Source organism: Anser anser (genome assembly GCF_964211835.1).
Source record: "Anser anser genome assembly, chromosome: Z".
Taxonomy (NCBI): domain Eukaryota; kingdom Metazoa; phylum Chordata; class Aves; order Anseriformes; family Anatidae; genus Anser; species Anser anser.
The window spans coordinates 47995328-48007945 of NC_139723.1; the positions used below are offsets into that span (position 1 = coordinate 47995328).

At 38.3% G+C, this 12618-nt stretch overlaps 1 protein-coding gene across 6 annotated transcripts in view; it reads left to right on the forward strand.

Moving 5' to 3' along the window:
• The window catches only part of SMC5 (structural maintenance of chromosomes 5), a 49258-nt gene extending 37629 nt beyond the window's left edge, over positions 1-11629 (forward strand). For 2 of the 6 annotated variants that reach the window (XM_083818812.1, XM_083818811.1), the window contains 3 exons: positions 3079-3258; positions 3344-3439; positions 6301-6735. In XM_083818812.1, the coding sequence (XP_083674938.1) occupies positions 3079-3258; positions 3344-3439; positions 6301-6441 (417 nt within the window). In that variant the 3' untranslated portion in view covers positions 6442-6735. Of the gene's footprint in view, positions 1-792; positions 939-3078; positions 3259-3343; positions 3440-6300; positions 6736-8403; positions 8419-11183; positions 11323-11611 lie in introns of those variants that run through there. The other 4 variants (XR_014577080.1, XM_083818809.1, XM_083818810.1 and 1 more) reach the window with 4 other exon arrangements.
• The last annotated feature ends 989 nt before the right edge of the window (positions 11630-12618 follow it).

Genomic DNA, 12618 nt, shown 5'->3' on the forward strand with positions numbered 1-12618 from the left:
CTAGTCAAGTCTGTTGGCATTTTGGCTGTTCTGGGGCAGTAGCAATCACTTGAAGGTGCCTGTTACACCACTAGTAACGGTTACAAGAACAGTTTACCTCTGAGGGAATTACCAGTAGTGCCTTGGGGAATGATGCTCTACACAGTGGGCTGAAGAGAAGTTGGTTATTTTGTTTTAAACTGATCATCCGTAATGATGATCTTGAAGACTTTTAAGTAATGCGTACGTTCCATAACACTGATAGCTGACAGGTTTTTTTTTTTCTGTAAATTACTCAAGCAGCTTTTAAAATATTTTAAGTGGTAGTTATTACTGGGGACAGAATAGTAACAGGGAAAGCTCTTTACATGAACAGTGCATTAAAATGTTAACGTAGAAACTAGTATTAAGAAACAGTAGGACATTAAAACATGGGCTTTTGATTTCAGAGTCAAATCTATTACGCAAATACTGTCTTTTGTGTAAAACTAAGTTGGGAGAGAGTACACAGAAAAACGGTAAAGCAGTGGAGGGCTGATCTTACAGGCTAGCAAAGCCTCCAAAATGAACCTTGTACACTTCCCCATCCTACTTTCAGCCTGTGCCAGTGCATCTGAAAATATAGTGGGCCTTGGAGACCTTAGGTCTTGGTTTTTATTTCTCCTTTCTTCAAATGGTTGTGTTCTTGGTGTTCTACAGGAAGCTCAGTTACTTTCCAAAGAGTACAGCAAAAGCTCTGTAAGTATCTGTTAGAGAACAAACAGGAACTAAATTGTGCACTTACGCATATTTTTCCCTCCACTGTGATAACAGGTCTTGATCCTAAGCAAGTAAGACTGTGGGTCTGTTGAGACTGCTCCTGATAGTCAAGTACCAAATCCTTCTAAGATGGAGCAAGACCATCTAAGCAATAGTGCTGTTATCTCCACTGATTAGGAGAGCCTCATATTAGCTCTCCTTAGCAAAATACCACCTTCAGGAAGGTCAGTGCAGCGGCATTTGAGTGTTTTGAAATTATGCCCCTTGATTTACCCGCTTACGTTCCTGACTCTCAGGCATAGCTATTGGAAGTACAATCTGCAAATCTGAGAAGCTAATTACTCTTCTGCTAGGCTGCATTAAATGCTAGAGAAGAGATTTCTTCCATAGTGGGAGAGATTGGAATGGTAATGAAAAAGAATTTGTAAATGGTTTGAGTTGTTGCAGTAAGTATTGCTTTGTTCCAGCATGTCTGTCAGTCACATAGCACTCTTCCTCAAGGCAGGGCTTCAATTTGTCTTTGAAGTGCCAACTGATTGCCAGCAGGGGAAAAAACATGGAGGGTAAGAAAGGTGACCTGTCTCCAAAAATTGGAAAAAGCTTGCACTACTGCAGTTGTGGGTATGCAGCTATGCCAAGTCACCTTCAGTCTCTCCCAAAGTACATATGGGTTGACCTCAGCCTCACAGTTCCATGTTTCTACAGTATCGGTACGCCAGCAGCACCAGAGATTCGTAGTACATGAAAGTAAATACCAGTATAACTTACACATCTCAATCTCAGTCCTGAAGATGCTTGTCGGCCTGCAGATACAGTAAAACACCAAGAACACCAAAAGCTGTTGTTGTTGTTCAGATTTAGCAGATTAGCATGTAAACAATAAATCCTCTCAAATGTTAGATGCTATCTCATCTATGCATTATGTATCCTAAAGCAAAATCTGAAGGTATCAAAGAAGCTAAACATTGTTCCTACAGGCTTCAAGTTCATTAAGACAGTTTTAAGATGAAGTTTTAAGAGGGTGTGGTTTCCTTCTTAGCAGTTTTTAGATCTTATGCTTCACAGAAGCCAGCCCTACAATGTGACTCTTCTCTGCTGGGTCACTTAGGTTCTGTATGCCTTTTGATATCTGTGGTATGTGGTGATCTAAACCAATCTGGCGTGTGCTGGCTTCTGTGAGAAGGGCTCCTCATTGTCTCTTTACCTCACCTGTCTTTTCTAATACTAGATGTATTCCGCAAGTAACCATCAGTGAGTCACCTCCACTCCTTTTTTCTACTTTAAGCATCACTGCTGTGTACTATTATGAGAACAGGAGTCGGTGACTTCCAGGTACAGAATTTATGCTTCCATAGTGAATACAGGTAGACCTCTTAGAACTCAAATTCCTGAAACTTTTGAATGTTCCCTGTAGGCCGTGTTAATGTGATAGGTACAGATAAGGAACATGCCTTATGTAGACTGAACAGTCTACATAAGTAGACTTCATAAGCAGTCATTGTAGACTTTCTGCAGTGGGGATCTCTGAAGATTAGCAGGTGAAAACTGCTTTCAACTGCTTTTCACTTCTGAAAGATTAGCAGGTACTCCCAAAGATATTTTTTCCTCAAATCATGAATAGATTTAATTGGATGGGCCTTCTTTTGAACCACGTGTTATCCCCCACACCCATGTCTCATTAACTCAAACTGTTGACGGGGTCAATTTTCTCTTGAAGATGCCAGTCAGAAGCCTCGTGTTGTTTTCTGGACTGTGAATGAAAGGGAAGTTTCTGTCATGGTGCATTTTGTTGGGGGCTTTGTATCTCAGTCTGCTAGTGGAGGAAAAATAGCTTCCCATCTTACTTTGGAGCAGAGATTTGGATGGATTTACTTACACTGCTTGCACTTGGACAACATTAGATGGGGTCATAGCCAAATACGTACATGTGTGGGTATAGGTTTTCACCTCACTGTTTAGGTAGATAGCATCATGCACCCTGATGTTTTATTTTTCTTTAAAAATGGAATTTATAGGGTCATTGATTTCTCCTTTTTCAAGCAAAGACTATTTTTTTCTTGTCTGTGTCCTTATTGTGCACGAAGTCTTTCTTACAAGCAATTCGGAAATGAACAAATCACTTGTTTAGTGACAGAGTTGTGAGAGTTGTGTAGAAGAACTCTCTAGCAAGAATAAATGTAAGTTAAAGAAACTGTATGAAGCAGAAAGAATATATCGATATTAAGCTGAATTTGTGCTGTTTGTAAACTCTTGTAGAACATTTCACATTTCATTTGCATGTCATTGTCAAATAAGCTGTAATACAGAGCAGCTGAATTTAACAGATACTGACTTTTATAGGAAGAGTACGACAAGTATGGGATTCGCATAAGAGTTAAATTTCATAGCAGCACTGGACTTCAAGAACTGACTCCCTATCATCAGAGTGGAGGTGAGAAAAGCGTTTCAACTATGTTGTACCTGATGGCTCTACAGGAACTCAACAGATGTCCTTTTAGGGTTGTAGATGAAATAAATCAGGTAAGGATCTAGTGCAGTAAATAATCACGTATTATATAGAAGCTAATGAAATCGTGGAGAATACAGCCTTTTTTTTTTCTCTTAGGGAATGGATCCAGTGAATGAGAGAAGAGTTTTTGAAATGGTTGTGAAAACTGCTTGTAAAGAAAGCACATCTCAGTACTTCCTTATTACACCGAAGGTATGTGGCTGAAAAATGAAAGTTTCTGTGAATGCCATTTGAGTTTTCTGTGGTGGAATCCCTGTAAGCACAATATAACTTAAGTCTGACTTGTTTTATGCCAGACCATAGTATTAAATGGATAACTGAAACATAATTTGCCTATCGTAAGGATGGTCCTACCAGGAATTAATACAACCTATGCCAAGGCTTATGCCATTTTAAATGCATTCTGGAATTGTGGCTTGTGTGGAAGAATTGCAAGTTAAGGACCAGTGGATAGGGATACAATATAACAAGGCTATCAAATGTAATGACTCTATCTCACAAAGAATTGTAACTATAGCAGAGACAATTTCCAAACACATCAAGTAACCATTGTGGAAGAGGCTAGTTTTGCTGGCATAGGAAGAACTAGAGGAGTCTCAAGGGAATGGAAGAAAACTGTCAAGAAGTTGATTGTTAGAGGCTTATAAGCTTAGAAAGGGTCAGTGCTGTGTTCCATGGAGAATGGCTTCAAGAGGATTTTTCAGTCAGGAGTTGCCAGTGCATAATCATGCATGTAGTATGTTAAAACAACAACAACAAAAAATTTAGTTGACTTAGTGAGTTTGGATGATGTAGCTTGAAGGGACTAGTAAGTTGGGTGGCAGTTCAGCTGCACCTTTAATGGAGGTTGATGTTACATTCAACTTGATGCAAGACAGCTAGAACCACAAAAAATTATTTGTACACCAAGGAGGCAAATGATCATTACTTGTATGCTTTACGGTATCACTTTTCTTACATCTCCTACTTTACTACTGCAATGTAGAAAATCTGGTGGTATGTGCTATACTTTTCTTTAAAGAGCAGTTGAAAGACCTGTGAAAAGCCACTTACAGCATTTACCTGACTGAAAGCAGGAAGGTGATGCTTGCGATTATTCCTTCTGATGCTGCAGTTTATTTACCTCCACACAGTTTCATTATTTCTTCTTGGTTATTTTTGTCTTGTTTTGTATATCTGTCAACTTTCGTCTCTTTGTGATTTGTCTCCTTATCACCAGCTCTGCTTTTCTTTCCTTTTTCCTACTTTTAAGAAACAATAGAGTCATTTGGGTATTGAAAATATCCAAAATGGGGCCTTAGAAGATGACTGTCTAGGAGTTCAGAGTCTCTTTTAAGGGTTGTGGTTGCTGTCAAATCAGTGCTTTAATTGGTAAGGAGGAAAATTGGGTGTGGAGAGCCAGACAGACAAATCAGAGCAAAAACAAGAAACAAGTAGTAAGAAGCTTCACAGGCTTTAAAAAAAAATAAAAATAAAATAACCATTTAATGCTCTTGATAAGAGGAAGATCAAGGAATATGTTGGACCCCTATTCAGCAGCAAGAGATGGCTTTATGAAGAACTGACTGAAGATAATACCTTTTTTTTTGCATAATCTAATAACTTTTTCCAGAAAGATCCTCCACAAGTAGGAGTTAACCATGCACACAGTTAACATGGTAAAGTTGTAGTGGCCTACTGCAAAGAATAGTACTGAAATAGCACTTCATGTAAAGATTTTAGCAAACAAGGTGGTTCAGATGGGCCTCATCCAAGGATGATTAAAAGGCTGTGCAGAACAGGCTGAGGAGAAGGCTGGAATCTGCACCAGCACTTTCAGTGGCTTACCTGCAGTTCCTGAGCCTAAGCTATATATAATTACTTCATAGAAAGTAAGTACTTAATGTCATACTAAAAAAAATGATGAATTACCATACAAAGCTGTGTTATTTTTATGTGTATCTGTTGTACACAGGAAAAATAGTCTTGTTTTTTTCAATGTGTTTCAGTATGTTTACACCTTTTCCAGCTATTTTTTATGAGAACTACGGAAGAGAAGGGACATAGATTAATATGCAGTAGAGTTGTTTACAGAAGTTTTTTTCTGAGTAGTTGTGATTCACTGTCAGAATGAGTAGATGAACTGAATGCATTCCTCAGAAGTGAGTCCCGGGTTTGAAAAGCAGCATTTTTTTGATACAAATAACCACCATACAGGGAGTGAACGTGTGTCTGCTGGAGAGCAAGATTAGAATTCCAAATAATCTTAGATTAGATAATTGTATTTGAAAACAGGATGTACTTCAGCACACATAAACATTGGACTTGTGATTTAAATAATTAACAACAGTATCTGGTCTAAGGTATAAATTACTTTGGAGAGAGGAATTACTGTGGGTGACGAGTTGAGTTATAAGTTAATTGCTAAAAGTTACCCTTAGTGCTGAAGACAGCCTTACAGCTTGTAAGATGTAGGAAGTCTGTCAGTCTCCTGGGCTTGTCACTGACAAAAGTTGAACTATGGTAGGTGTCCAGCTTTGGTTGCTACACATCAAAAAAACAGAACACTGGCTGGAGATATTTCAGAAGATGTCACTAACTTGTAAAAAGTGTTGAAAGTTTTGAGTTCCAAGTAATGGAAATTGCTTGGCTCGGAGGAGTGTGAGGCTGAAGAGAGAGATAATCTGTAATAACTGTCCCCAAGTAATTCTCCCCTCCTGCTCTGCTTAGCCCTGGCAGAAAAAAAGCAAAAGCAACCAATATTCTCTGCCTGTAGTGGATTGGGCAAAATAGTTATGATGTCATTTGCAGCAAGAAGGTATAGATTAGGCACGAAGAAACACTTTGTCATAGTAAGAATAGCGAAACATGGAAACTACCTGAAGGATGAATACATTTTCTTTGGGGGCATCTGGGAACAAATTACACACCATCTGCCAGAAAGGTTATGAAATTGATCCTGCAGTATTGACCTTTCAATAGGCTTGATGTTAACCTTCTTAACTTCTTTTAGATAACGGGCAACATCATCTTTTCTAGCAATTTTGACTTTGGGTTTTGTGTTTTTTCCGCAGCTCCTACAGAATCTCACTTATAATGACAAGATGACAGTGTTGTTTGTCTACAATGGACCTTATATGTTGGAAGCAAACAAATGGAACTTAAAGTCTTTCTGTAGGCAGCGGCGGCGACTTGGGAGGATGGATGAACAGTGATACACATATATAAATACATACAGATACATATATACGTATGTACATGTATATATGAAATATATAATTCTTGTAGAATATTTTGGAACATCAGGCTTTCAAGACTCACAGAAATTGTGAAAGATGAGAACCTGTAAAAAAAAAATCGATGATTGAGAGCTTTGATTCTTAAAGCTTGTGTAAAAACACAATGGATTTGAAGTGCATGTTTTTTTCAAGTCTTTTGTAATAGTTTATTTCTTCAAAGAACCTACTTTTTCTAAATAATATCTTTAAATAAAAAGGGAGTTTCTTGTATTTTGCTGTTTTATCAGTAATATTACATCAAAAATACAGTTAATTCTTCTAGGTTATATTGGATTAAACCGAAGTCTGGTTTTTTCTAAACCTGGAGTTTGCTTTTATTAAACTGTGTTCCCCTAACACAGTTAAGACTGTTCTCCAAACTTTTCCTATTGAAAGGAAAACTTTTTTAATGAAGCAGAAGATGTATAGGAAGAGAGCGGTTTGTAAGTGGCTGTGTATTGTTTTTTTGTTTTGTGAAAACATACCTGAATTTGATATAAGGAATATATTATAATTATAGTAATACACTTTATTATTGTGATTATTTTTTAGCCAGTGTTCCATTTTGTTTTTCTGGAAGGATAAGATCTTTATTTTTCTATGGCATGGAGGCTGTGACAGAGAGCCAGGTGTTAACTTTAATAATTAAACAATGAGATAGTTATCTTGCAGAGGTAAAGCTAAGCAATGTCTAACTTTTTAAAGTAAAACTGGATATATTTTTGGTCATAGGTGACCAGGAGGCTTTTTACAAGTCTTTAGCTGCGTTGGAGTGATAGTACACATAATAGCTTTTTAACACATAGCTTTAAAATTCATTAGTGGAGTTTTCTCTATAGCTGTTAAATATTTGAAAGTAGATGTTATCAATAGAATGTTGAATACAGCTCTTTAATAGTTAAGTAGATATTATCAATAGACCATTGAATACCTAAAATAAAGTCCTGGCTATTTAGATAAGTATTAAAAAATAAATTTAACACTGAATTGTGAAGAGTGTGATCTGTAAAGAAATGGAAACTATGATTGTTATCTAAAATGTACATAAAAGTAAGAGTCCCAGGACAACATCTGAAAATGTACAGTATCCTCCTTTTCAGTGGGAGAGTAGCCCTCAATAGAACTTAAGACATAATTCAGTGTCCGCTTTATTTGAGTGGGAGTTTTTCTTAACGGCATCCTGCCCAGCAAACTTTACCAGTGAAATCGATGTCAGGCTTTTTACATGAGAATAAGATGTTAGAAATAAAGTTACCCGCTGCAAAACTTAAGCTAGAATATGAAGGGTTTCATGTATTAAAAGTAAGTAATTCTTATTTTTGAATAAAGGAGTCTTTAAGGGAAGAACTGCATACTCCTACATCACTGGCCAAAAGACTGGCTGCTGTTGATCAGTGAAGCTCCTACTGTGAAATGAGTTCCTGGAATTAGCTCCAGGAGGATTAGTGTCCTTACAAAAATATTTGACAGAAGTAGTAAACAAGTGTGGAAACTCAGGCTCTAGTCCAGATATTGAGTGGGCTGGTGGAGTATCCTTGACTTAATTGAGGCTATAAGGCCTATATGTCCACTTTATTTTAAGATCTAAAGATTTAAGATTTAAATGTATTCTTTGATCTTCAGAATGCTTGGTTTCTCCTAACCCCAAACTTTTAAGGTTATTTTTTTAATTACTATTATTATTAAATGTAAATATCTTCCATTTATCCTGTGAGGATTGCTATATGAAAAGTGCAATTTGTTTTTCAATGTTTGATTAGATGAAACTACTTACATGCACACGAGTTAGGACTTTGGTTCATCTGTGGCTAGACAACACTGATTATCAATTCTTAATGTTGTCATCGTAGAAGTTCATGGGTTTTCTTCCTAGAGTTGTGTTCCTTTCTCATGTTTCAGGCTAAGTGAAGTATGAAATGCAAATCTAACTTCCTTCAAGAGAATGTTACTTCAGATCCTGTCTCAAAAATCCCACTTTCTGGATATGTGCCTGCCTCACTGCAAAAGTGAAGAGAATGACAGGCTTGTGTGTTTGCTTCTTCCTTAGATATGTGTCACTACTGACCAGAGGTTCTAGTTTCGACATTATCTGGCTACAGTCCTAATACGACACTGTCGTTCATACTGCTTTTGTCCAGACATTGTAACAAGCAGCAAAACCATACAATACTGTCATGTTACTGACCAATAGAGCATCGTTATCCAGGAGCTCTGCTAGCTAAAGGCTTTAAAAAAGACCTATAAAACGTATTTGTATATACGTACAGTATAGCCAGTGTCATTTGCAAACAGGCTGTAGAGGCTGTGTGCCTCCCATACACATGTTCCACTTGGTACCCTGCTCCTTCATGTGACGGCTGCATCCTTGTCCATGTACAGAGCTCCTCTGGCTTATCAAAATGTTTTTTGGACTGGATGCTAATCCACACTAAGTGATTTAGGGTAGCAATAGCCTTTGTTAGCATTCCTTACCTATGTATTGGGCTGTCTAAGTATATTGTATGTATAAGCTTCATTGCTGTCAGCTTTTTTGCTGTTCTTGCTTTGCTGCTATTCAGTTCCTCAGGCCCTCTTGCTATAAAAATAGGTAAAATTAATTTCAGTATAACTGAGGAAGAGGAGATGGGTAGGAGTGTAGGTTAAATATACATGTAGTATCTAGCTTTTCCTGATGACTAGACAGTATCTCAAAAATGTAGAAATGGAAAGTCACTAAATGGTCCTTTCAGCTGAAGTATAAAATGGGCTTTCTCCAAAAATTTGTACTCCTTCCTGTTGTTTAGTCCAGCTGAAGACTATGTGGATGATTATGGAAAAGGATCTTTACCAGTCTGGCATTTGTGTCTGCTCAAGTATCGAGATAAAGAGAAGTGGCGTGGAAATTGTAACTTGCTGGGAGAAATAAAACAATTTTGAGAAACAAAATAATGAAAAGCTTCTATGAATCAGCTTTTAGTACTGTATTTCCTGACTGAAATTGTCACTTGTGCATGTATGTTGTTGTTAACTAGGAACGATTGTGTAGCTGAATGGAGTAGCAGACAAGAACGTAGAGGGACCCTTGCATAACTACAATGCTTTCTTGATACTTGTTTTTATTGGAAGAAAAATTAAATGTGTTAAGGCTGTTGCTATCTGAGAACTTCTATTCTATGGTCTCTGGAGTTAGTGAGACGTGGTGAGAGACACAGAACTGGTCTGTGTTGCAGCGTGCTTACTGACAAGTATGGCAGGGGCTCACTAGAGGCCAGAATATACATCTGCTCTAGGCCTGATAGCTAACTTTATTCAGAATTAACACTACTTGTAATTAACTCTATGGGAGGCTCTTGTTTATGGTTTATGCCAAGTGCCCTCTGTAGTTACTATGTTCTCTGGCTGATGCGCCATTCCTAGAAGCTTCTGGGCTATCTTCAAACTCTGCTTCTTCTTGTTTGTGGAAATTGACTTGGGTTTCCTCCATGAGCCTGCAGTTTCTTGTTTGTTCCCTTAGCAAGGCATGTTAATTATGTGAGCATCTCTTAGTAGTATGTCTTAATTTTCACCTTCCTTGACTAATTCCTGTGCCATTCCTTTGTCTTCTTGAAAGCAAAGTGTTAGAGCAAGCAGATGTGTAAGTTGTGAAATATATTGTTTTATTTTTACAAACATGTGCATGACGTGAAGATGTCATAGTGTTGATGCATTCCCATGCTTAGTGTTTGATTAACGTTGGGGGGAAGGAAATGGGGGAGGTAGATCTGTAGTTAAAGATACTCACTGTTTGCTAAGCTGAGCAGGGGTTCTGTGGCTGTTCCCAGGGAGTGGCTAATGCGATTCCCAGACAAAGCAAATTCCCACTCTTGTCACTGCATCCACTGTGTTTAACAGTGCCTGTGCTGGGAAAGGAGCACCACACTGAACTGAAGGGCTATATTGACTCAGCAGTATCCCAGTAAATACATCAAAATATTTTGTAATTTTATGGAAGTTTTGATGTTCTGTGCATCAGTTCCCTGTCTTCTCCTCTGGCTTTAGTTGGCCTGATTCTTGAAAGGTGCTCTGTAGTTTCATCTGGTCTGACTGGCACAATACCTGATGGGAGGTGTCTAGGGAGAGCCTACATCACAGCAAGGGGGGAACCTTGGCAGTCCAGCTTCACTGTAAATAACTCTGAGCCAAAATTACTCTCTTAGGTTCTGACTCACAGAAACATAATGTCCAAAATAAGTTTTCCTAGAACTTTTTGTTACAGAAGCATTTTCCCAATGCCTTGCTAAACCAGATTAAAGCCAGGATTCAGTACATCATAATCTGGGGAGGAAGGAGATGGGGAAGAGAATTAAATCCATCTCTGTTCTAAGAAAAATCCCTTGTCCCAGCCTGAACATTGGGAAATGGCAGGAATATTTCTCTTCCATTGCATTCATAGATTACGTGTGCTAAAAATCAAGTTTCTCCTGTGTGGCTCATTTATCTACCTGTCCTTTGCATATCTGCACAGCCTGGATAAAAGTTGGTTTTGTAGGCATGGGGTGATTTAGGAGTAGTTACTGAACTTAAACTTCATTTTACTTCCATGTTAGTCATTGGCAAGTCATTTACTAACATGCTAGTCATTGGCAAGGCTGAACTGGTAAATGGAGAGAGGAGATGGGTTCAAGAAACAAATGTGTTTAGCTGCTGAATTTTTTTTTCAGGTGCCACTGTAGCAATATTGAAACCCAGCAGGGAAAATGTGGAAAAATAATGGCAAGAAGGAAGAACAGAGGCAGAAGGCTGAAAAGGTGATAACCAGCACTATAGCAGCCTGCCAGCCATCATCTCTTGTGGCTTAGCCCTTTCCCATCAGCATGATCCCCAGCCATTCCCATCTCTCTGGTTTCCACCAAATTCACCAGCTTTTCTTCACTATTCTGCTACACAGTTGCTCCCAAAGTAATTTTCTAGTTGTCTGGTATCGCTTCTGTTGATCACTTGTCTCCATTAAATCCAATGTTTTGTTGACAGTGTATGTTAGTCCCAAACGATGACATTATATGTGTCATTGGCTAGATTTTAGTATCGCAAATGGTTTGCATCAACTGTTGCATCTGGAGCTACATCAAATCTTGGCATATATTTCCAGTGCATACTTGGAGAAAAGCAAGACACCTGTTTGAGAACTGACAGTCTTTTGTGAAGCATGAAGATGAGAACATTGCAAGTAAGCCGAAAAAGAATTACAGAAGTAACTTTGTTGAGGATAAGTAACTATGCATGGCAGTGGGCAAAGTTGGCTTTGGTAGAAGCAAGGAGAAAGGAACAGATGCTAACTGAGAAGATGGTTGCAGAAGATATCAAGGAAATGCAGGAACTTTGGAAAAGAACAGAGCAGATGACGATACAGGTAACATGCAGTATGGATGGCTCAAAGTGAATATATGCTTCAAAGTAATCAGAACCAAATAATTTAAAGAGGGAAGGCATATTATTAGACATCTGTGGAGAAATCACCTAAGAAAGAAAAGACTGGTGAAAATAAGGATATTAGTGAGGGAAAGGCAAGCAGAGGAAACAAGCTAGAGCAGGAGCAAATCTAAACTCAATATTATTTAGCAGATACTTGACATACAGCACTATGCAATAGGTAGCATAAAAGAGGCAGGTGTCTTTGGGAGAACTGGAGAACTAGTGTTTTCAACTGAAGAGCAATTACTGTCCTCTGGGGTCATAAGAAGAGTCAAGGAACAAACGGGATTCCAGGAAGAAATTCTGTGAGGCGACCTTCCACATGTCAACTAGTTCCCCTCCTTCACCAGTTGCTAACTAAAGCTTTAAAAAGTTGTGCTGCTTGATTGTGACTGCACTCTGTTAGTAGTAGTTTGTCTGTGTATTATCTTCATGGATGACAAAATATTTTGTTTTTTCTTTTTTGTGTATGTGTTTCTCCTTTTCCTCCCTCCTCGATCGCCAAGAATTACAAACTGAGAACACGGGGTAAATCCAAAGCAGATGATCAGTAGAGAGCATGGAAAGGGACTTGCTCTCAGGTACCATAAACAGTATCAGTCCCACTCTGTGCTGCTGCAATGATATTTACAGGTCTGCTTAGGTAAAAAGCCAATGATGCAATGGTTTCCTGTGGGCCCCTAT